This window comes from Schistocerca piceifrons, chromosome X (genome assembly GCF_021461385.2).
Source record: "Schistocerca piceifrons isolate TAMUIC-IGC-003096 chromosome X, iqSchPice1.1, whole genome shotgun sequence".
In the NCBI taxonomy this organism is placed as follows: domain Eukaryota; kingdom Metazoa; phylum Arthropoda; class Insecta; order Orthoptera; family Acrididae; genus Schistocerca; species Schistocerca piceifrons.
In genome coordinates this window covers 282,255,250-282,280,952 of record NC_060149.1, presented here as the reverse complement: position 1 = coordinate 282,280,952, position 25,703 = coordinate 282,255,250, and the positions used below count along the sequence as shown (strand labels likewise).

At 41.9% G+C, this 25,703-nt stretch overlaps 1 protein-coding gene across 1 annotated transcript in view; it reads right to left on the bottom strand.

Annotated features, from left to right (window-relative positions):
* LOC124722311 (glutamate receptor ionotropic, kainate 2-like) overlaps positions 1-25,703 on the bottom strand; it is a 593,330-nt gene that overhangs the window by 98,689 nt on the left and 468,938 nt on the right. The window contains exons 12-13 of the mRNA XM_047247491.1: positions 19,545-19,682; positions 17,572-17,770 (exon numbers count right to left, since the gene is read on the bottom strand). Coding sequence (XP_047103447.1) covers positions 17,572-17,770; positions 19,545-19,682 — 337 coding nt within the window. The remainder of the gene's footprint in view (positions 1-17,571; positions 17,771-19,544; positions 19,683-25,703) is intronic.

The following is a 25,703-nucleotide window of genomic DNA, read 5'->3' as shown; positions in this document are numbered from 1 at the left end:
CAGAAACAGAAACGTTTGTTGAAATTTTGTTTAATATTGTGAAAGAAATGGTATATAGAGTCATCCGCTAAATTACGGAAGTGCTAAGTCCAACGCACCATATTACTATTCAAAGTTAAAGTTCAGGAAGCTATGTAGAGAAAAGACCAAATATATTACAGCTCCGACACACGAAACTCACTGTCGAAAAATTCAGAAGTCCGAATGCGATTCTTCTCACCATATGGGCTGCAACATTTCAGTAGAAAGTAACGCACCGGTAGAGACGTCTGTGGAGCAGTAGAGTGTACGTCCATCATGCCACGAAGGATAGTCGCGACCAGTGATCAGATCAGCGTCATCACGTTTCGTGTAGTAGCCTCGCCAACCAAGGAAGTTGCTCGACGTGTGCACCACAGACAAAGTGATGTGATGCGGACGTTGTTCCAACTACAGGTTGAGGACTTACAGCGTAAACGCCGTTCACGTTGGCCGTTCACCAAGCTAGCTGTCAAAAGCTTTAGAGGTCCTGCACAACATTTTACAAGTCCACAAAACTGTCGCTGGAAATATATCAATCACTTAAAATGCAACCGACACGTCGCCCATAAACCCATACATCCGTACCTGGTACTTTCTCAAGACAAATTATCTACAGCCAATATGGCAGCCGCCCTTTTGTAGACGCGATCTGTCGTTGCAAATACACAAATTTACATTTAACTTATTGCTGTTGCACATATTACACACAAACTAAGACTAGAATTTCACCAGGTTTCCCGAGGTGACATCAGACTTTTGCTGAGGTCCTTGGTTTTCTCATAATTTAAATTTTAAACAGTGAAATAGTTCACATACCCTTATTTGCTTTCATCTACTACTAAAAATAATGAAATGTATACGTTTAAAAATAGCTATTGGCTTCTACTGTCTCATACTGTCGCTGCATTCATTCATTTGTAATTTATTTCGTGTTAAAATACATTTTAAATGTCGGAATTAATATTCCAGGTTTGAACAAAATAAATAATAAATTAACACAAAATTTATTTAGATAACAGCGCTATCTAGAGACACGTGGTTCTTTAAAATTAGTTAGGACATTTAAAAGTTAGTAATTTTTCAGGTCAATAGGTATTTTGAAATCTCACACCTTCAATACACTGAGGTGGCAGTCATGGGATAGCGATATGCACACATGCAGATGGCGGTAGTACAGAGGCATGAAAGGGCAGTGCACTGGCGGAGCTGTCCTCTGCACTCGGATGATTCATGTGAAGAGCCTGTAATCTACCCCTCCCTTTCTTGTTGTTGCTACTGTCCATGCTGGTGAAGTCCTTCCAGAAAATTCGAGAGGAGTAAGATATACAGTACAATAAACATTTTACTTATCTTTTCTCGCAGAGTTGACTCTAGTTCTTCATGTCTACGAGTCTGATTCCTGAAGCTGAAACTTTCACATTTTAGGTTCCCATGGTTCAATTGATTTAAATAATTTTGAAGAATGTCTTTGCAGGATTTTTGTCTGCTCAATAATTTACTGTCTCGCATTTTACTATATCACACTGTCTTTTGAATTTTCACACTCAAAGCCGAAATTACATTGTTCGTCCAAAATACGAAAATACGTACGATTACATCAGAAAGCATGCTTACTACTATTTCACTGTGCGGTTGTAAAAATATTCCACAGGGTTTACAATTTTTCTTGACAAATGAATTTCTATTATTTTAGATTATTATTCTATAAATTAATCCAGAAATAAACATAATAAACAGTATTAGATTGCTTAATTAATAACAGAAATTTTAAGAGTGCCAAATACGAGGGTTGTCCAGAAACCACTAGAAAAATCCGGTAAAGTTTTGCACAGATGTGTTGGGCAGTGTCTCCAGTACGCCCATCGATCGTGTCGTGTTCTCTTTTCAGTTTTGAATGAACAGTGAGCACGTAAATATGAGTAGGGAATAGCGTCTGCCGCCAAGTATGAGGACCTGGTTAGAGATTTCGCCTCTTTCATGCAGCCCACATAACACAAATGTCAATCAGTTCCTTCTTCATGCCAATTCTCGGCCGCACACTGCAGGGCAATGAAGGCGCTCCTGCAGCGTTACCGATGAGAAGTGTTTGATCTCCCACAATACAGTCCGTAATTGGCTCCCCCTGAGTCTCATCTCTGCTCACAAGAACCACTGGCTATGAAGACAAAAATTTTCAACAGACAACGAGCTGCAGACCAGTGCAGATAACTGGCCGAAAGCACACGCGGCTGCTTTCTATGACGAGGATATTGGAAAGTTGATACAACACTACGACAAAACCCGAAGTTGGAGCGGCGACTATGTAGAGAAGTAGGGGGAAGGTGTACCTAACTGCTGCAAATAAAACGTTTCTGGTTTTAACTGTGGTTTCCATTTCGCTAGCGGTCGGAACCTACTTTCTCGACAACCCTCGTATTTCGCAATTTCAAATGTACCCATAAAAAAATTAAATGTACATTCAGAGCTAGTACATATCGATTGTAACAACGAAAACAAAGTAATTTCTTTTCATGAATTTTAGCTTGAAGTATTACATATTGCGTATAAAATTATATGAAATTTTTTAGAAAAACAGCTGGGATAATATTCACCTGTCTCAAATTCGAAAAATATTTCTGGTATCGACTACTACTGGTGAGGAAAAGTAATGCTAGAGGAGGATGTTCCTTTACAAGGTGCCCGACGTGATTACGGCCGCGGCAATTAATGGTCTTTGAATACGAAATGGTAGTTGGAGCTAGACGCATGGGACATTCCAGTTTGAAAATTGTTAGGGAATTCAGTATTCCGAGATTCACAGTGTCAAGAGTGTGCAGAGAATACCAGATTTCGGGCATTACATCACAGCACGGACAACGCAGTGGCCGACGATCTTGACCGAACGACTGAGGACATCGGCGTTTTCGAAGAGTTGTCAGTGCTTACAGACAAGCAGTACTGCGTGAAACAACAGTAGTAATCAACGTGGGACGGAGGACGAACGTTTCCGTCAGGACAGTACGGCGAAATGTGGCGTTAATGGCCTATGGCAGCAGACAACCGAAACGAGTGCCTTTGCTAATAGGACGACATCGCCTGCAGCGCCTCTCCTGGGCTCGTGATGAGATCGATTGGACCCCATACGACAGGAAAACCGTGGCCTGGTCTGATGAGTCCAGTTTGCAGCTGGTACGAACTGATAAACCCTCGGGGGAGCCTGAAATCCCTAGGGGGCGTGTCCCCAGGTGGCGGATCGGGGAAAGCCTCCCACATATGGGTGGTAGGAGGGAAATCAAATACCTGCCACGGACCAACAGGCAGCTGCAGTGTCTGACTCAGAGTGAGCGACAGCAAACAGCATCCGACCCAGAGTGGGCGGCTGGTGTCATATGTGGAAAGCAACTGGAAGCTACCACATTACTATTCCCAAGGAGCACTTGACATGGCCCTCTATGTGAAAAAAAATGATTCCGGTGGTAAAACATCCCCTCAGTCGGATCTCCGGGCGGGGAGTACATCGAGGCTAATTGAAAGTATGACTGGTTCAAATGGCTCTGAGCACTATGCAGCTTAACTTCTCAGGTCATCAGTCGCCTAGAACTTAGAACTAATTAAACCTAACTAACCTAAGGACATCACACACATCCATACCCGAGGCAGGATTCGAACCTGCGACCGTAGCGGTCGCTCGGCTCAAGACTGTAGCGCCTAGAACCGCACGGCCACTCCGGCCGGCAAATTGAAAGTATAAAGATAAAAAAAGGAAAGAGGAAAAGCTTTGGATTGGTACATGGAACGTTCGTATCCTGCTACAATCTCGGTAATAGGAAGATTCGAAAAAAGAGATGGAAAACAACAATATACATATTATTGGAATGTGCGAGGTGAGATGGAGGGCAATGGTGTGTTACAGAGTGGTGACTACAAACTATTTTATTCAGGCGAGGAAAAAAGCGGAATGAATGGAGTAGCTATCATGGTAAAGAAGAAGGGAAAATAAGTTTCCCTGACGACTTTGGTCAGGGCTGTGTGTGAAAGGAAAAAAAAGAGAATGAGTCATTAAAGATAAGACATATCTTTATTTTTCTACATAATCTCCAAGCAATTGAGACATTTGTCATACCGCTTTATATGCTTCAAAAAGCCTTCCAGGAAAAAATCAGGGCGTTGCATACGGAAGAAGCGTTGAACGGCTTGTCTGACGTCAGCATTGCTGCCAAAGCGCCTTCCGCCGAGATTCTTCTTCAAACCGGGAAACAGACCTAAGTCACTTCGTGCGAGATCCGGACTGTAAGGCGGATGGTGTAGGCGCTCCCAACCAATAGTTGCAATATGGTTTTGCGTTACCGTCGCCGTGTGTGGTCTCGCACTGTCATCTAACAGCAGAACGCCAGATCTGAGAAGGCCAGGTCGGCCGCGGTGGCCGTGCGGTTCTAGGCGCTACAGTCTGGAGCCGAGCGACCGCTACGGTCGCAGGATCGAATCCTGCCTAGGGCATGGATGTGTGTGATGTCCTTAGGTTAGTTACGTTTCATTAGTTCTAAGTTCTAGGCGACTGATGGCCTCAGAAGTTAAGTCGCATATTGCTCAGAGCCATTTGAACCATTTTGAGAAGGCCAGGACGCTTTTTCCGAATCACCTCTTTCAATTTCAACAGAGTGGCACAGTACCGCGCAGCATTGATGGTTGCATCCTCCAGAAAGTGCAGCAGCAAAACTCCGTTGGCGTCCCAGAAAACGCTGAGTAGCACTTTACCTGCAGACTGAGTACTTTTGAACTTCTTTTGGGCAGGTGATGACCGATGTTTCCACTCCATGGATGCGGCCTTCGATTGGGGCGTGTATTGGTGGACCCACGTTTCATACACCGTCACAATCCGAAAGAGAAGGTCATTGCCAAATTCATGGTAACGCACGAGCTGTTCCAGGCTGAACGCCATGCGTTGTTCCATGTGTGTCGGGGTCAGTTGGCGAGGCACCCATCGTGCTGACACCTTCCTGTATCGAAGAATGTCGTGGATGTTCTTGTGAGCTTGCTCATGTCCGATTCCAAGTTCTGCCGCTACCCCATCAATGGTGATACGCCGGTTCGCTTTAATCATGTCATCCGCCTTCCTGACATTTGCATCTATAGTGGCCGTTCGCGTCCGACTAGGTCTCGGAATGTCCTACACTTGCTGACGTCCATCATTCAATTGCTGACACCATCTCCGCACCATTTGCCTTGACATCACACCAGACCCATACACCTCAACAAGACGGTTATGAATTTCTGTGTCTGATACTCCACGAGCCCATTCATAGCGGGTAACAGCTCTCACTTCCGCCTTTGACCACGACTCCAAAACACACCTTCTCTCCATAGTACCGTGAAAAGACCGGGCGGCTGGCCTCCCCTTTGCGCAGGCACTGCGACAGCGCCATCTGCTTGATCGCGGTCGACTTCTACCCAATGGTATATCGGTGTCTTGCACGTGCGCGTTCACCTGCCGTGTCGTCTTCCGCCCATATCACACAACTCTGCCAGCAGTCGACAGGGGAAACTTGTTTTCCAACTCCCTCTTGTAAAAACCATGATAATGAAGGTGGAATACATAAATAGCAGATTGATGATTCTGAGGTTGAAACGTCACAAGAAAGATGTAGTTCTGGTACAGGTCTACATGCCAACCAGCCAACACAGCGACGATGGGATTGAAGAGTGCTACAGCAGAATTGAATCACTGGTGGAGAGAGAGAAGAAAAAAGCGTGCATCATAGTAATGGAAGATTGGAACGCGGTGGTTGGCGAAGGGAAAAACGGAGATGTGGCTGGAAAGCTTGGATTGGGTAACAGAAACGAAAGAGGTGCGAGAATGGTCAGATTTCGTAAGGAAAACTCATTGGTTGTTGGAAACACGCTTTTTGAACATCACGAAAGAAGACGGTACACATGGCCATCGAATATAGACAATAGCAGATACCAGATCGATTACATACTAATACATAGTAGATTCCGGATATGCATGAGAAAAGCCAAGACTTATCCACGATGTTGGTCTGGTGAAGTGCAAGCGGAGAAGTAAATCATGGGTTACCGATGACATGATTTTGAAGATGGCACAAAGGATAAAATGGAAAAACGCACAAACTGACGAAGGAAAGCCGCGCGGGATTAGCCGAGCGGTCTCAGGCGCTGCAGTCATGGGTTGTGCGGCTGGTACCGGCGGAGATTCGACTCTTCCCTCGGGCATAGGTGTGTGTGTTTGTCCTTAGGATAATTTAGGTTAAGTAGTGTGTAAGCTTAGGGACTGATAACCTTAGCAGTTAAGTCCCATAGGATTTCACACACACACATTTGATGAAGGAAAAAGGCAATGTAGAAGACTGAACAATGAGCTGAGAAGAGTAACTGTCCAGGTCACGGAAAAATGTTCGATAGAAATCTGCTCAGCAATTGAGACACAGGAGAAAGAGGGCAAGTACGAAAAGATGTATCGAGTAACCAAGGAAATAGTATTTCAGGGAAGGAAGAACGAAAAAAATATGGAGATAAAAGGGAAAGATGGAACTCTTTTAAGTCACCCACACCCTGTTCAGAATAGATGGAAAGAATATACTGAAACTCTCTATGAAGCGGATCAAAGACCTTCCGATCTGCAGATTGAGACGGAAGAATCAGTAAACGAAAATGAAATAGGAGAATTTATCCTAGGTTCAGAGGTAAATAAAGCATTGGGAGAACCTTAAAAAACAACAAAGCGTGTGGTGTAGATGACATTCCGGCAGAAATCTTAAAGAGTTTCAAAGAAACAGGCGAAAATGAGTTGACCTCGCTTTGCAACTACATCTATGAGAAAAGGGAATGGCCAGAAAACTTTCTCGTAAGTATAATAGTCCCAATCCAAAGGTCTTTGATAGAGTTCAGTGGGATAAACTGTTAGATATCTTGAAAAAGAAGGGAGTAAAGTGGAAGGAGAGAATATTCATCGCAAATCTGTATCTGAATGAGAATGCTCGGGTACGAATAGCTAATGGGATCTCTGAAGACAGCAAGATTGGGAGAGGTGTTAGACAGGGCTGTTGTCTCTCGCCGATCCTATTTAACATCTATCTGGAGGAAGTACTGGAAAGCTGTGTGGATGGGACAAGAGGCATCAGGATAGGTGGGCGGAAAATTGAATGTATAAGATTTGCAGATGACATGGCGATCCTCGTAGAAAATCAAGAGACGCTGACTCAAATGCCAAATGACCTGAATGAAGCCTGTGCAGCAAATGATACGAAAATTAATAAAAATAAAACCAGAAGCATGGACATAGGCCTAAGGAAAAGAAAAGTGAAAATTAAGTTGGGGTCAGAATTCATAGAACAGGTAAGAGCATTCAAGTATTTGGGCAGTTGGATTAAAGAAGACACGAATTACCAACAAGATATCAAAGTGAGAATGGCTCTGGTGAAAGAGGTATTTCAAAAGCAGAGAAGACTTGTAACTAGTTGTTTAAACAAGGAATTAAGGAAGCAGCTGCTTAAGTGTTTAATATGGAGCGTCGCCTCGTATGGAACAGAAACGTGGACTTTGAGAAAGCAGGATGAGAAGAGAACTGAAGCTTGTGGAATGTGGATATGGCGTAGAACGGAGATCAGCTGGACTGATAAAGTTAGGAATGAAGAAGTACTGAGGAGAGTTGGAGAAGAACGGAGGATGCTGCTGACGGTGAAGAACAGGAAATTAAACTGAAAAGGCCACAATTTAAGAAGAGATTGCCTTCTAGTAGAGGCAATTGAAGGTTTCCTTCCGGAAAAGAGGGGGAAGGGCAGAAGAAAGTTCCAGATGCTGGATTATGTCAGCAGGCCACAAGGAGGGTAGCAGAAAATAAAGAGGAATGCAGAAGACAGAGAAGCATGGAGGGCTATACAGTCAAAATCTGCCGCAAGGCAGACAACCCAGTGATGATGATGATGACGATGAACTGATGGTAGGGTTTTAGTGTGGCGCTGTCCCTACGAAACCATGGGCCCTGTTTGTCAACAAGGCACTGTGTAAGCAGGTGGTGGCTCCGTAATGGTGTGGGCTCTGTTTACATGGAATGGATTGGGTCATTGACTGGAAATGGTTATGTTGGGCTACTTCGAGACCATTTGCTTTAATGTGCCCAAAAAACGATAGAATTTTTAGGGATGAAAATGTGCCATGTCACTAGACCACAATTTTTCGCGATTGATTTGAAGAACATTCTGAACAATTCGAGCGAATTATGTGGCCAAACCGATCGCTCGACATAAATCTTATCGAGCATTTATGGGACATAATCGTAAGGTCACTTCATGCACAAAATCCTGCACTGACAATATTTTCGCAGTTATGGACGGCTATAGAGGCAGCATGGCTCAGTATTTCTGCAGGGGACTTCCAAAGACTTGTTGAGTCCATGCCACGTCGAGTTGCTGCGCTACGCCGAGCAAAAGCAGATCCGACAACATATTAGGAGGTCTCCCTGACTTCTGTCACCTCAGTATATCTTAAATACTATTCACTCTACAGTGGGCGTTTGGACACAGTTTCTCCTCTCGTTCTTATCTTTGGTTTGGTGGCCTTGCTTTTTGTTACTTTATTAGTTTGAAATTTTGTGCCCGTGATATGATCTTGCGGACCCTGACTCATCGCCATGGCACCACCTCGCCGCACATGTGACAACGGCCAAACACGCGGGGAAAACCCACTCTCAGTAACTATTCAGGTTACGTGCAGCATTTCTGATATCTGATTTACATTGTCAATTCTCTTTTCACCAACTGCAGGTGCTGAACTGTTTTCTGCTACCTAGCAGAGAGCCCCACTCCCTACGTCCTATAGATTTGTGATTACTTGTGTCGCGAATCGCCCGTTATGCTTCACCTGATCGACCAGAACGCGTTTAGCCGCGCCAAACTAACGTTTCAAGGTTCGGAAAGCTATGTACAATTATTTTTACTACTGCGTTATTGCAGTTCCACCAGGACTTTCTTATTCATATCTTCTTCGTATAAGTGCTGCTGCAAATTAGCATTTGAACTTGACGTTGCTAAATACGACATCTCTGTTGTAACCTTAAGGGGACTGACGAGTAATGATTTAAGATCGTTGCTGATCTCAGAACGAACGTGCGCATCCTATAACTCCACCTTGTGTCAGTAACACAACTGAGTGAACTTTATATTAAAAATAAGGTAAACAACATAACTGGAGGACGAAAATGGAATCTTAATATTAAGTCTTACTGGAAGAGTTAATTTTCCAGTGACCGTAAATAAATGAAGTACTTCGGAGGAATATTGTGTCTACAACTCCCATCTTGCAAGGTTCTTAAGTATAGCTCACAGACATCATGCAATAACGTATTCATCTATGCATCTACATCTGCATAACTTAACATTGTTATAACTACTATATTTTTGACCACGAGTTTTGTGTGTGTGTGTGTGTGTGTGTGTGTGTGTGTGTGTGTGTGTGTATGTATGTAACTCTCGCTGTTAACAAATATCTGTGTTTGATATGATCTTTGATCGAAATCGATCGCTCAATAAAGAATAAATTTAACAGCAGTTTAAGGGGTTACAAGATGAAATTTCTACAATTTAGAAAAGCTGTGGACCACATTCAGCAAAAAGTATTTTCGAATCATACAATGACTCTTTTCCTGATACTGTCAACCAGTGATGTGTGAGGCTATTTCTAATTGCCTTGATAAATCACTCAGTCTTTAAATTATGCTTTGCAGAGCAAAAATTTACATTTATAACATGAATAGTATGTTCTCCCACTGAAATACATACCTTTTCTTGCCTCGCTGATCCCAAGTCATGTAACTGAAGTACTTTAAAGAAGACTTTGTACTTTCAATTAGCAAGTTCTTCGTAACTGCGTAGTAACTTTTAATTGCTTGCACGGAGGTTCATTTGTGAGCAGCTGATGATATGCTGAGCAATACGTCAAATTGAAACTATTGCTTTAATTTACTAAAAATTATTTAGTGGAAAAAATGTTTTCACCGACTGAAACTTCAAATTTCTTCACTGTTTGTAAAATGTTGTAAATGTAAATGAAACTAACAAAAGACTGTTGTTGTTGTGGTCTTCAGTCCAAAGACTGGTTTGATGCATCTCCATGCTACTCTACCCTGTGCAAACTGCTTCATCTCCGAGTAACTACTGCAGCCTACATCCTTCTGAATCTCCTTAGTGTATTCATACCTTGGTCTCCCTCTTCGATTTTCACCATCCGCTTTTCCCTCCAATACTAAATTGATGATCCCTTGATGCCTGAGAACGTGTCCTACCAACCGATCTCTTCTTCTAGTCAAGTTGTGCCACAAATTCTTCTTCTCCCCGATTCTATTCTGTACCTCCTCATTAGTTACGTGATCTTCAGCATTCTTCTGTGGTACCACGTTTCGAAAGCTTCTATTCTCTTCTTGTCTAAACTATTTATCGTCCACGTTTCACTTCGATACATGGCTAGACTCCATACAAATACTTTCAGAAAATACTTCATGACACTTAAATATACACTCAATGTTAACACTTATCTCTTCTTCACAAACGCTTGCCTTGCCGTAGACAGTCTACATTTTATAGCCTCTCTGCTTCGACCGTCATCAGTTATTTTGCTCCCCAAATAGCAAAACTCATCTACAACAAAAGATGTCTCTTGTTTATTTATTCCAATCAACGAACATTGCGCATCTGGGAAAATATTGGTTAAGTACACTATTGGCCATTAAAATTGCTACACCAAGAATAAATGCAGATGATAAACGGGTATTCATCGGACAAATATATCATACTAGAACTGACATGTGATTACATTTTCACGCAATTTGGATGCATATATCCTGAGAAATCAGTATCCAGAACAACCACCTCCGGCCGTAATAACGCCTTGATACGCCTGCGTATTGAGTCAAACAGAGTTTGGATGGCGTGTACAGGTACAGCTGCCCATGCAGCTTCAACACGATAACCGCCATGCGGATAAGTTGCCTGTCATCTCGACTGATAGTTATACGAGGCCGTTGGGATCCAGCACGGCGTTCCGTATTACCCTCCAGAACCCACCGATTCCATATTCTGCTAACAATCATTGGATCTCGACCAACGCGAGCAGCACTGTCGCGATACGATAAACCGCAATCGCGATTGGCTACAATCCGACCTTTATCAAAATCGGAAACGTGATGGTACGCATTTCTCCTCCTTACACGAGGCATCACAACAACGTTTCACCAGGCAACGCCGGTCAACTGCTGTTTGTGTATGAGAAATCGGTTGGAAACGTTCCTCATGTCAGCACGTTGTAGATGTCGCCACCGGCGCCAACCTTGTGTGAATGCTCTGAAAAGCTAATCATTTGCATATCACAGCATCATCTTCTTGTAGGTTAAATTTCGCGTCTGTAGCACGTCATCTTCGTGGTGTAGCAATTTATAGGCCAGTAGTGTAATTTTATGAGTGTTCTGTAGCCGTGAATTGCATAGTTAAGTCAGTCTCTTCCATCATGTTCTAAAAATATAGCGATTATTGCCAATTCATTTACGAACAACCTTTTCCATCAAGAGTTTTAATGCGTCGCACTGAGTCTGCAAATACAGAAATTTTCACTAAGTTTCATCCGCAGTTGGCGCGCAAGTTCAAAAATCCTTGTTCATTGAATGACATGCTGTACATTTAAACGTTATTTCACATCTCGCATCGCTAACATAGCACGAGACCTCTTTTACTTTTAAATAGGCCTATGTCACAAGCGCGTCTGTTAGGAAACTTCAGTTGAGATACAAGCCCCAACCTCCGGCACCAGTGTTTTTAAGTACCTCATTCCTCTTTGGTGTGTTTGTTACGGACAGAGACGACAAAATGCCACAAAAAGTCTTTGCACTGCTCCGAAGCAGTAACAGCTTGCTAGAATCTTGTAATGAAAATACTGAATATAAGTAGTAATAACGGAAATAAAATCCTTCAGAGTACGTTGACTAGTGCGCTTTCTTGTGGAGACGTGCGCAGAGACTGTGTGTGTGGCTGTGAGTCCGCTGCGCAGGCACGGGTCCTCAGTCTGTATGGCTCTCCTGGCGAGAGCCTCCGCTGTTGACTGAACAGCGCTAACTACCGCTCGTCTCACTCCCGCAAGCTTTTTCTTTCTTTCTTTTTTGTCTCTTTCGTTTGTTAAGCGTTGGGAGTAATCAGCAAGCTCACAGGACACGAACAAAAGAGACGAGAAGGGTGTAAATACTTTAAGAGCGGGTGGTTAATGATACATACTGAATATGAAGATTGCACTCATTGTTGTCCACTCCGTCTGCGTCACGAAGAGGGTAAGAGCGCAGAATTTTCCGTGTAGCGAAACTCTGTGCACGTGTTTGCCCCTCTTTTGCTTTATACGCCTTAAAATTGATAATCTTGTTTGGTTGTTCTGCTGAATATACATTAAAGGTAATACCTACTTCATCGTATATAGTGGTTAGTGAAAATTAACCCTCCAAATCTATACAATTAATTCATACCGAGCTACAGTATGCTGCTCTGCAAACGGCTACAGACCGTGTTGAGCTAGCATAACTAGCTTCTGTTAGATGACAGTTGGTTAAATTCTACAGATCTACAAGAAGTTATTGGATTCCACATTTCAGCTTTGTCTGTAGTAAATGTGATCGGAACTAACCGATTTTTTTTCGTGGTAGTTTTCCACAGCTCTAAAACAAACCTATATCGTCGTTCGTCTCTATTGTCCTCATTTCAGACATCATTTTGTATTAAGTAATTAATCGAAGTTTATGTACTGCAGAATGTTTGTCGTGAATACATGAAGATCTGTCGAAAGTACTACTTGTCAGACAGAAATTATAGAATCCACGACTTAAATTTAGTTGTGTTTAGGAGAAGTTGATATTTTATATATCAACATATTAAAGGGGAGACGTTCATGAAACACACGAACTACTTAAAAGATGCACCAGGTCCACTATTTTGAAGATACATGAATGAAATTTTGTACTACGCTTTACATGAAATTAACACATTTACTGTTAAGTTCCTTCGATTATATATAGTTAACTTCTTATATAATTTAAAAAATTTTCTTTCAAAAAATAAGACGTACATTTTTCACAGAAACTATTCAAGAGATTTCTATAAAATGTTCTCTGTTTAATCACTTTGTATTTAGTAAGCTTCTATCATGAGAATTTTTGAATATTTCGAATACGAGAATTTTAATAATTTTTAATCGGAATTCTGTTAGTATAATATAAAACTCATACAGAATTCCAAGCACTTTGTACCATATCTCAATTTACACTGTTAATTTCAAAATTTACTCTTAAGACAGCATTTACTGAGTTTACAGAAATAAGTATACAAAATTTCATAATTCTAGCATTCATAGTTTCTGATAGGAGGGTATATAAACTTTAAAAAACATAATTTTCAGGAAGTGCAATTGAAAGTTCAACTTAACGTTTTTTCTTATGTCACCTCTTCAGAAGGCTCCATATTTGTACTCAGGGTCCTATTTCCCTTCAAAGTTTCTCTCCTGGTAAGCTTCTCTTCTGCTTTCTGTTTTTCTGTCTTCTTTCCTTTACCGTGTCCTTAACTGAGGTTTCAACTGCATAGAGACGCTGTAAATCTATTTTTCTCAAGATATTTTGAGTGAAATTTCCTATCTTGAAGCCCATTCTCTCTAATACTTTCATCCTTCCTAGTTACCATCATTAAATACAAAAACTGTATCATAAGTTGCATTTCTGACAAATGTAGCAGATAAAATGTGGTTTTAGGCCTTTCCATACGAGTGAATCTAGAGACACATTTGGATTCTGGGTTTCGCCAAGAATACCCATTTTTAGAACTTCAGGATCGGCCAGAAACGTGATAGTGAGGTTGGCAACATCCAGAAGAATCTCCTTTAATGTAGGAGTTGTTATCCCTCTGATCCTGTAGATACTGAAGTATTGCTTCAAAAAATAGACATCGCAGGAAGGTCGCGTCACATATTTAATTATTTTTCAGGCATTTCGGATGCGATTTGTGAATTTATTACCCATGAGCTCCACTAATAAACAAAAAAAAATTGGAAATGGACATTTTCGATCGATTTTATAAACGTCCCTATTAAAGTCAGTCTCTTGACCTTACACTAAGAGGCAGTTTTAACTTTGTCAGTACGTTCGTAGAACTTTTAGGATAAACCAAAATCCGTTGCAGGCACGATTGTTATAGTAATTCATTACTTGACAAGGGTTCGTGCTAGTAGCTCATCCTATGGAATTTCTGTGAAGTGATGGTGAACTTCCAACACCTACAGTTAAAAAGGCGCATCAGTATTGTCTTCATCTTACAATTTTGATGGCAAGTTCCATTGTTAGCTGACATTCGCGAGTAACTTTTAAGCGTGATACTACAACGAACGTTAGACTAGGTGATGTGGTCAGATTCAAGAGTAATTTCTATTCCATGTTACTGCAAGTATTGTAGGTTCCCAACTGTAATGACTACGTGCGACGGATTGTTTGCCGAATCTATCTTCAGTACACTCTGAAGTCAATTTTCGCAATTCCATACCCCATGACATATTTCATGTATGCCCAAACATTCTTCATAGGACAACGCATACAACGTTTTCTCCGACTTAGCAACTACGTGACTTCCAGTGTTTAAAATTATGAGATATCTTCTCAATGGTGTCTTTCTCAAGTCAGCACCCATGCATAGTTAACTTGAATCGAAATGTCTTGGTGCATGATCTCAGGAAAACGCATCTCTTTGACTTCGTTCCCTCATACAAAAACTTTGTTACGGTTCTTGATGGTGTCGAATACATAAGCTTTTGTGTAGAATTGTAACTGGATTAATCATACAGTTTTAGCGTTTACTGTATCACTATCTGAGCCAGCTACGTATTTTATGATTTTCTAGCGATTCAATTAAGCCGTCATTTTTTTTCTAAATGAACATTTATGTCCGTAGATCATCTGCTAGAACATAACGAAGGTGAGAGATTTATCTCACGCTCATATTTCGTCCATTCTGTGATAATGATCCTCCGGCGAGGGTGACCAGCTTCCTTTCTCCCTGTCAATTATTCTTTTTTGTGGACGAATAACCTACTCCATTTATCGCAACATCACAGTTTCTATGATGTGCGAGAGTGTATTAAGTCCCCAATTTGTAGAATGTTCTGTGAGAAGGACTAGAATACCTCGCTCCACGCGTGACTTGACTCCTTAGAAATGAGGCCAATATGCTTACTAAAAATGAGAAAGTATTGCTAAAAAAGATGGTTTGTATCAGTACAGTCTATTTTCAAAGAAGTGCGGCTGGAATTATTACTTAGCCATCCGTGTGTGAACGAGTTTTTAAACAACCAAGTTTTTAACAAATACTTCACACTGAATATTAGAAAAGCTATATGGCCGATTAGTATTTCGTGTTTCTCTGATTATACAGATTAGTTATAATTAATATTTCGCTACTTGAGTCAGTAGAGACAGAACACTGTTTATCGTTTGGGTACCCAACTTTATAGGAATGATGTTCAGATCGTGTGCTGCAGGATTTGCGTTGTTAGTGGTGTTACCTATCATGACTTGCCCTTAGGCGCCAACACGGTTGCGACGACGTAGGGTTGAAGCGCAACCATCAGGGTACTTCACAGTTTCAGACAGTCAACATGAGTCTGGAAAACGTGAGCAAGTCTTTACTCGTAAACCTGTTTTCTCAAAACAATAGCAACATTGTTGCTGCTCTTCGCGAGTATCGACGCATTAGGAATTCAGAGAGGTCCCCTTCCGGCACCGAGGTTGGATTTGGGAATTACTTCTGGGAGAGGTCGACAGCCAGTTGCGCTACACATTGTTGAAGAAGTTACTGTTGCCGTGCCTGAGAATGCTGGACGCACTGTGCGATCTTCAAGCAATCCACGAGCTTTGTCACGGCAGCTTAATATTCCACGTTCCACCGTTCGAAAAGTGCTGTGAACAGTTGTGAAATGTTACGGTATATTGATAATTTTTACTTTGTGGGCCGTCTGACAGCAACTGAATGAAACACTATTTTAGTGCCATACGCGTTTCGCCTTTATTTTCTGCAAGGCATCTTCAGTGGCCTGGAATATGTACATATGTTTGCTATTTAATTTACATTTTGGCCACGGTACCTATAGGCTATAAACAGTTGTGGTGGTTGGTATTTCCTATTAAGTAGTAATATTTTGAACTGTACTTACAGGTTGCGTGGACGATTTCCTACATATTACGCTCCTGTTGCATTTTTGGTGTTGTTGTTCTTCTTCTAAATGCCAATTTGCGATTTTTTTCCCACATTTCACAGCACTATGACCTTCACACTTGTTTCGATGCAATGTTTTGGTTTGTGTTGCCGATTGTCAGATGTTCGGCAATAACATTCGATCTTTGGCAATAACATCTGACAGTCGGCAACACAAACCTAAACATTGCATCGAAACAAGTGTCTGGTTCATAGTGCTGTGAAATGTGGGAAAAACCGCAAATTGGCATTTAGAAGAAGAACAACAACACCAAAATTGCAACAGGAGCGTAACATGTAGGAAATCGTCCACGCAACCTGTAAATACAGTTCAAAACATTACTACCTAATAGGAAATACCAACACCCAGAACTGTTTATAACGTATAGGTACAGTGACCAAAATGTAAATTAAATAGCGAACATATGTACATATTCCAGGCCACTGAATGGTTCAAATGGCTCTGAGCACTATGGGACTTAACTACTGTGGTCATCAGTCCCCTAGAACTTAGAACTACTTAAACCTAACTAACCTAAGGACATCGCACACATCCATGCCCGAGGCAGGATTAGAACCTGCGACCGTAGCAGTCGCGCGGTTCCAGACTGCGCGCCTAGAACCGCTAGACCACCGCGGCCGGCAGGCCACTGAAGATGCCTTGCAGAAAATAAAGGCGAAACACATATGGCATTAAAATTGTGTTTCATTCAGTTGCTGTCAGACGGTCCATAAAGTAAAAATATCAATATACTGTAATATTAAACGCAACTGAGGAAGACAAGACTACAAAAGGTGAAGTCGTGAAATGGTATCTAACGTGGCTTCAGGCTTTGGTGGATGCAGATGGTCGTCACACTGAGCAACGTTTGTAACCTGGAATGTCAACATGGTACGCTATTAATAGATGTTACCCTCTCATGTGGAGATTAAAATGTGTTTGTCTTTACAAATGTTTCGACTAAGTTTCATTGTCCTACGGTCACTCACGTTTCATGAGGGTCCTCGCAGGCAGAAAAAGTGTACTTATAACCACCCTGTACTATGGCAACAGAACAGCTGTTCAGAAGCAGATATTTTGTATTTATAAGCCGTATAAATTCTAAATAAGGTGAACATTCATAACAGGAGAACCATATGAAGCATAATATCCCAAGTTATTGATTTATGGCGGATCAGTATTGGTGCTGTGAACAGCAGGGTATCATTAATGGTGTTTCGTAGCTGGAGTTCGGTTTAAGCATTCAGAATACTAGTACAATTCGTTAGCACTAGAGCAGGAAACAAACAAACTTACTCGAAAGAAGGCTGCAGTCGATCCCCTCTCGAACGTTCCGTACTTAATTTTGGATTGCTTCGCGAGATCTTGTACACTATTTATTGGGAAGTCCATCCTTGTGACTGTAAGGAACGCTGCAAGATTTGCAGTGTACGAAGAGATCATGATGAGAGTGAAGAACCACCAGATTCCTGCTACCATCCGCGTCGAAATAGCTCTGAAATGAGACCACAGCATATGTTACTTTCGATAGTAAGAATAATGTCAAAACATGTGCTAAATTGTCTATTAGAACACACTCATTAAGGTCTGGCCTGCATTGTGTTAATGAATGTAATGGGTAGAGATGTTAGAAAGTTTAGCTTTACGTTGCTTAGTGGAGCCACCAAAATTTTTTTAAGTTACTTTCATTCGCAAAATTCGCATCGAGTAATTGTTAAAATTCTATTAGTTTTCATATTGGTTGCTGGTGTATATACACTGAACTGTTATCCTTCAGTGATTTTGTAGATCTACTCGAAGCTTATTTTGAATTCCTGCAGAACTTGCTTAATGAGAAAGTCAAAAGAATATTTTGTTTCCCTTATCTATACAACGTAACTCACATATAAGGCGTCTGACATGGTAGTAAAGTATAAGGTAGTCTGCTGCTATCTTCTTTTTGAATTATTTAGGGCTACAGAATAAGAACTACTTGCAGTAATATTAGTTTACAGTAATCTGCTGTCAGTTCCTATCTGGTACAAAGGAACAAAAGAGTGACACTGGAAAAGAACAGCAAAGAACCAGAGGAAAATTATATAAAATTTATGTGAGGTGGAACAACTGCAGTTTCACTCTAATATTAAGTGGTGTGTGTACGTCACGCTCACATGTGGCATTCCGTGACGTCCTATAGGTACGTTTGGGAAATAATTAAACTGACGCAACTCCGCTATAACGTAGTATTCTCTGTTGGCTTCGGATTAAAGCAAAATCCATAAAGAGGTAACTGACAACACGCACTTATCTCTGCTGGTCTGAACCCTGAGACTACTCGTTCGGTGCATAACTTTACGCAGAAAAATGTGTTCATGGACATATGAGAGCTCAAAGTGGAGTACAAACTGTCAACAAAATGACCATTTTCCGGGCAACAGCAATCCTGTCTGACTATCTTGTTGCGCCACACAAATCGTTTCCTTAGTTAACCCGTTTGACGCCACTCCTCAATGACCACTATTTTGCTATCCGGATGGGCGCCATAATGAATCGTATCTAAATAGGAGGTATTAAAACTCGAAACGCAAAATGCAAAGGTAACGTCTGTGGCACAAGCCCGTGACCAGGATATTGGCCTGACTAGAGGAAGAGAGCAGTCTTTCTTCGCCGTGGCGTCCGCAGTCTCATGGTCTAATGGACTGCGTTGCTGCCTCTGGATCACGGGGTCCCGGGTTCGATTCCCTGCCGGCTTGGGATTTTTCTCTGCCCGGGGAATGGGTGTTTGTGTTGTCCTCATCATTTCATCATCATTCGTGATAGTGGCTAAACTGGACTGTGTAAAAAGAATTGGAGTGGAAAAAAAATTGGGACTTTGTACGGGCGCTGATGACCTTGCAGCTGAGCGCCCCACAAACCAAACATCATCATCTTCGTCGTAGCACTAGGAATGGAATGGTGGCAGGACTATCGCCCCGGTCGCCTTTTACCCATGAAGAAGATCTCCGGTACTAATTTTATCGCAGACTGAATCGACCTGGGGCCTTCTTGGAAGGATTGTAATGAAGGAAAATCCCCACCTCTATTCCGGACTGAACCTGAGACTTGTAGGGCTAGAATCTAGTGCCCTATCCGCTAGACCACCACGGTTACAAAACACGAACCGAGTCTTACAATATTAAAAAACTAAACTGTGACCGTCTAGTACTTTCAATTCGTTTTTGAGCTATTTAAAGCGTACATTTACAAATATTAAAACTGCCAATAGAATATCAAGAACTCCTTAGGCTTACTGTGGAGCTATATCGGATCCCTGCTGCATTATGGAGCCACAGTTGTGCCAGATAGAGTTGCTCATGGTGAGTGTATTCTCCAGCTCTTCCGATTCCGCAGAGCATGGGTGCGACGATTTCCACTCGGACGGTGTAGCTCTGCAGGAAGACAACTGGTTTACAATTTACGAAAGAACAGATACATCGCACAAATGAAACTAGATGACAAGAAGATCGAATCATTACAATCAAATAATATGTTACAGATTCCCGACATATTGTTGGTGGAACAGCGACCCATGTAATACTGAAAAAATATATGTTTTAGTCTACAGTCGCAATTTAATTGTTTTACCGATTGGCTACGTACTTCGGTACGCAGTGCTGTCTTCGGGCCATTACGTGGCGCGAACTCGTAGCACTGGTTTCCCAACTAGGTTTGTCAAAATTGACACAGCTACTTGGGAAGCCAGTGTGACGACTGCGTGCCAGGGGATACCATGAAATTGGTACAGTCTACAGCCGGTAGCCAGTAGGAAAAGTAAATAAATTACGACTATAGATTGAAATATATATTTTTCAAATAATAAATGGCTCTGAGCACGATGGGACTTAACATCTGAGATCATCAGTCCCCTAGAACTTAGAACTACTTAAGCCTAACTAACCTAAGGACATCACACACATCCATGCCCGAGGCAGGATTCGAACCTGGACCGTAGCGGTCGCGTGGTTCCAGACTGAAGCGCCTAGAACCGCTCGGCCACAACTGCCGGCTTCAAATAATATGTTAATCAAACAGTGATATAATAATCACTGTAATGAGGTAGCTGAAAATTCTGCAAATGAATATGAAATGTGCTGGTAATATTTCAGACCGTTTGTGTGCTTCATTGTAAAACTGTTCGCGAAATAGTTTAAAAGCCTACATAAAACTGCTGTAATGTTAATAATGGTTTAATCAGTCAGAGTTTTTTCTTGAACTGTTATTTTACGGGCACTCAGAGCTTATCAATAAGTTTATTGTAGGCTGATTACGTAAACAAAACTAGCGCTATATACCAAAATCTAGAGAAGTGTGCAGGCAGTACGTAAATCGTAAACGGCAGAGTACGTCGGAAACAGCCTTGGACATTGTTTCAAGTAATACCCACGGTGGGATAAATAACACACAAAGAAACAGAATGAAATAAATCTCAAAATATTTGCACATCGATCCACATACATTCCATATCATACTTTTGCTACCGCAAGTGTAACTGTATTTACTGCGCGACAAAAGTCAAGTCCACAGGTGAAGCACTTCTGAAATATTTTTGTGTTCGGTCTTTTTGGTTGCCTAATGACTGAGTTCTTTCTCTTAATTCACTTTTCCAGAAAGTCCATAAATGTTGTTTATACTCATTTAAACTGCAAGAAATTTACAGATATATGTTATTCCTAAAACAATCTAATAAATAACCGAAAAATACTGAAATAAAACATAAAAAGACATTTTGGGTGAAAATAAAGATCTGATTCGTTTTTCCTTCGCAGCAGTGAAAGTAATCATAAATTTCGAATCTCAAAGGTTATCTGAAACCTGACAGTATTGACTTCGACTCCTCAAAATAATTCACTTTACTTATTTCTGCCGGCCGGTGTGGCCGAGCGGTTCTAGGCGCTTCAGTCTGGAACCGCGCGACCGCTACGGTCACAGGTTCGAATCCTGCCTCTGCCATGGATGTGTCTGACGTCCATAGGTTAGTGAGGTTTAAGTAGTTCTAAGTTACAGGGGACTGATGACCTCAGATGTTAAGTCCCATAGTGCTCAGAGCCATTTGAACCAAGTATTGCTAAAAAAGATGGTATGAACTTATTTCTGCTCCTAAATTTGTACCAAATTTATACACTGTTTTGTGGCTGCTTAAAAAACGACAGATTAAAGGGTCCGACATTTAATGACTAGACTTTGCTAGTAAATTTATCTGTGAGTCAACGTCAGTTTTACCATTTTCAGTTCTTTATAAATGTGGGAAATTTTGTTGCGTCTCGTTAGGACATGTAAATACCTCCTTCATTGGGTCGAACCCTAATAAAGGAGTGTACAGTTCAAACCAATGGCCTTAATCACATATTACTACTAGCAACGTACATTTCTCAGGGTTGCATGGTGTAATACGTCCGACTTCTCCTGCAGAGGTAATTAATCCTGTTAGTAACCGTTATTGTTACTTAAAACCATACTAGCAAGAGGTTGGTGCACTGTCTCTTACAATTACATTCCTGCTGCCTTCAGTAAAGTAGCAGGACATACCTCGCGTAATAATAATAATAAGTTTAACAGTTCAAAGCTCGAATTGTGCTAAATAAAGACTTGTCACTGCATGTTCTGTTGGCAGCGCTGTCAATGAAACATGTTTCTAGCATACTTCCAGTATTTCCTTCCACCGTAGTCGTCGCTGACAATCATCTACTCAAAGCAGAAATACGAAGCGACCATTAAGCGTTTCTGAAGATAAACGAACCTGTAACACGATATGTGCACGTAAGAGGCACTGCACGTTATGGTGGCAAACAAATCGGAACTGTCGAGTCGTTTATTTCGCCTAGAGAACCGTATCATATTTAACTGTTAAAAAGAATTCCAAACAGAGACATGATCACCCAAGGAGCGGCGTCTCACACGTCTACCAGTGTGTGTAACAGCGGGGAAGATTAATTAATGTCAGGCGTGAGGCTGTCTGTGATTTCGGTCTAGTAAGACAATCTAGAATCAGTTTCTGAGACTTCCACGCACAATCTGCCTAAGAGAGTGATTGGAACGCGAACAGGAATAAAGTCGGAGATAAAGCAACATTAGAAGAAAAAAACGGCTGCAATATTGGCAGCTTTAAGGGGCAGGTTTACGTCGATGAAGTGTAGACACAACGCAACAGTGCTGCAAATTGACACAACACACGCTTGGAACAATTACATTTTTATTTTATTTAATTGTTGAGTGTCATTTCTCTTTTAGATAGCTGATGATGTGAGTCCTAAAGTGATCTATCAGCGTACATTTCTCCTTCAAGAATAAAGGCAGATTAAACGACACTCATAAAAGGTATTTTTTGCAAATAATTAATGTTCTTATTAGCGTCTTACTCGATGTCCGCCACTTAATATTTGTGTGTTTCCTTACTGATTATAACTAGGTGAGTATCCCAGTTTTGTTACGAATTAATTAATCCAATCTTCTATAAGTTCATCCCCTCCTTTGCTCACTCTGTGTCCATCTCCTCTTCTGCCTCTCTCTGCCAATCTCTTCCTCGTCCCTGTCTCTCTCCATCTGCTCATCTTTCCTTTCTCTGTCCATCTCCTTCTCTCTGTCCATTTGCCACTCCCCTCTCTCTGTCCACTTCCTCCTCCCTCCTATCTGTGTCCATCTCATGCTTCCGCCACTCTGTCTGTCCATCTCCTATTACCACTTCTCTCTCCGTGTTATCAAAAAATGGTTCAAATGGCTCTGAGCACTATGGGACTTAACTTCTGAGGTCACCAGTCCCCTAGAACTTAGAACTACTTAAACCTAACTAACCTAAGGACATCACACACATCCATGCCCGAGGCAGGATTCGAACCTTCGACGTAGCGGTCGCGCGGTTCCAGACTGTAGCGCCTAGAACCGCTCGGCCACCTCGGCCGGCTCCGTGTTATCATTCCAACCTCACGAAGACGCTTGTGGTTCTTACCCCCACTGTATTTCTTTTCAGATCGTAACTAATATGTCTACCAAATTTGGTTGAAATCGTTCCAGGGGTTTGGATGAGCTTCGTACACGTGGCTTTACCCGCGTAAGCACATGCCAAATGTATTTGAAATACACACATCTAAAAAAGTTTTGCATCGCCTCGGTTCCCAGAACTCCTGAAAATGGGAATGAGCGTATGGCATCGTTGGCCGGGAGGCCCTTCTACGGGAAGTTCGGCCGCCAAGTGCAAGCCTTATTTCATTAGACGCCACACTAGGCGACTCGCGCGCCAGGAGAACTCCTGAAGATAGACGTTGACTGTGAATATTGTATCACAGACACAGTGACTTTGACTGTTCAGAGATGTCACTAAACCCGCCCAAAGATGTAAAATCCAATGCATGACCAGCGCCTATTAGACGGAGGCGGTCCGACAGCCGATCAGTTCCAGTCATTCCACCAGGAAGGAGGTTGTAACCTCCCCACAAAATTTTGAAAGACAATACTTAAATGTTAATGAGAATAGAACCTAGTGTAACCTCCCAGCAATAATGTATGTCAATTCAATAAAAAATGAGAGAACTAGCAATCTGACCCATGTGTAAGCTGCCCACAAAAATGTAAGACAATTCAATGATAATGAAATCTTAGTGACAATGAAAACGTAAATAGACCGAAATGTCGATCTTAGGCCCTGTTCACTAATTAAACTCAAATTCTTACCTCAGTAAAACTGCATCTGCTCTTATTTTTCGCCATAGCTTGGAGGAAATGCATCGCAAAATTCTTTGAACTTAAGTAAATTTTTTCTTTAAGGAAATGCATGGGAAATTTTCTTTCAATAAAATGTTTGTTTTGTTAAAATGCTTGGTTTGAAAACAAAATTATTATTGGGGCGATTCTTGAACAAATTAATTACACTTAAGATGCATTACATTATGAGATGAGCGCAATGCTGCTTCATTACCTTATTTAAAAAATATACCTCGTCCTGAATCTTGACCAGAGGCCCATGTCGACGCCCGCCGACTCCTCACACACAACTCCGACTGTCTCTCGCGCGCTACTAGCACTGACTGAGTGCAACTAGCAACAACTGCCTCGCAACTGCAGTTACTGACTCCCTACATGCTACTGAACTCTCGCGCGGTCAAGCGCAGACTAGCAACGATAAATAACTCTCTGGTCAGAGATTCTGTCATGCCTCGCCATCGCTGTACTAAATAAATACGCGTTTCAAGGTTCACGGCTCGTGTTGTCTGTAGTTCAACCATGCCTAGACGGTCAATACCGCGGTTCTATCGCGTCTACATTGTTACTTTGTGCCAAGAAGGGCACTCAACAAGGGAAGTGTCCAGGTGTCTCGGAGTGAACAAAAACAATGTTGTTTGAATGTGGAGGAGATACAGAGAGACAGAAACTCTCGATGACATGCCTCGCTCAGACCGCCCAAGGGCTACTACTGCAGTGGATGACGCTACCTACGGATTATGGCTCGGAGAAAACCTGACAGCAACGCCACCATGTTGAATAATGCTTTTCGTGCAACCACAGGACGTAGTGTTACGACTCAAAAAGTGCGCAATAGGTTGCATGATGCCCAAAATCACTCCCGACATCCAAGGCGAGGTCCATCTTTGCAACCTTGACACCTTTCTGCGCGGTTCAGATGGGCCCAACAGCATGCCGAATGGGCCGCTCAGAATTGCATCACGTTTATGTGACTAGTTTGTTTGATCAGGCAATCACACGGTACAATGATTATTCACCAGTGGTGATGCTAGTTTTGTGAGAAAGAGGATGAATTATTATATCTCCCCTGTCCACGTCACCGGCTCTCAATATTATTGAGCCTTTGTGGTTTACTTTGGATAGAAGTGGGAGTGATCGCTATCCACCTTCATCATTGTTACCTGAACTTGCCACTATTTTACACTAAGAATGGCATAAGTATTCCTTGAAAACCATACATAACCTGTCTTTATCCATTGCGAGACGGCTCGAACCTGTTTTGAATACCACCGTGCTTCCCGCGCCGTATTGGAAAATGGAAACGAAGTCCCTTTTGTTGACAGAGCGTAGGGGGACGATGCGGGAGACCCACGTCGCCGCACTAGGCACTGTCCTGATGGACGTAGTTTGCCGTTACCTTCCTCCGACCGTAATGGGGATGAATGATGATAATGAAGACGACACAATAACACCCAGTCATCTCGGTGCAGATGAAAATCCCTGACTGTTTTTTTTTATTTTTATTTTTTTTTATTACAGAGGGCAGTTAACCCTCTGACCGAACACGCTGAGTTACCGTGCCAGCGATCCAGTTCGACCCAGGTCGTCAACAGCGAGAATTTTAACGTTCAAAGAGCAAAAACCATTCGAGATCAGAACACAAACCAGAACGTCAACAGCACAGGTAATAAGGGAATCAATAAGAAGAGATTCTCCTAAACACGCAAACATTTAAG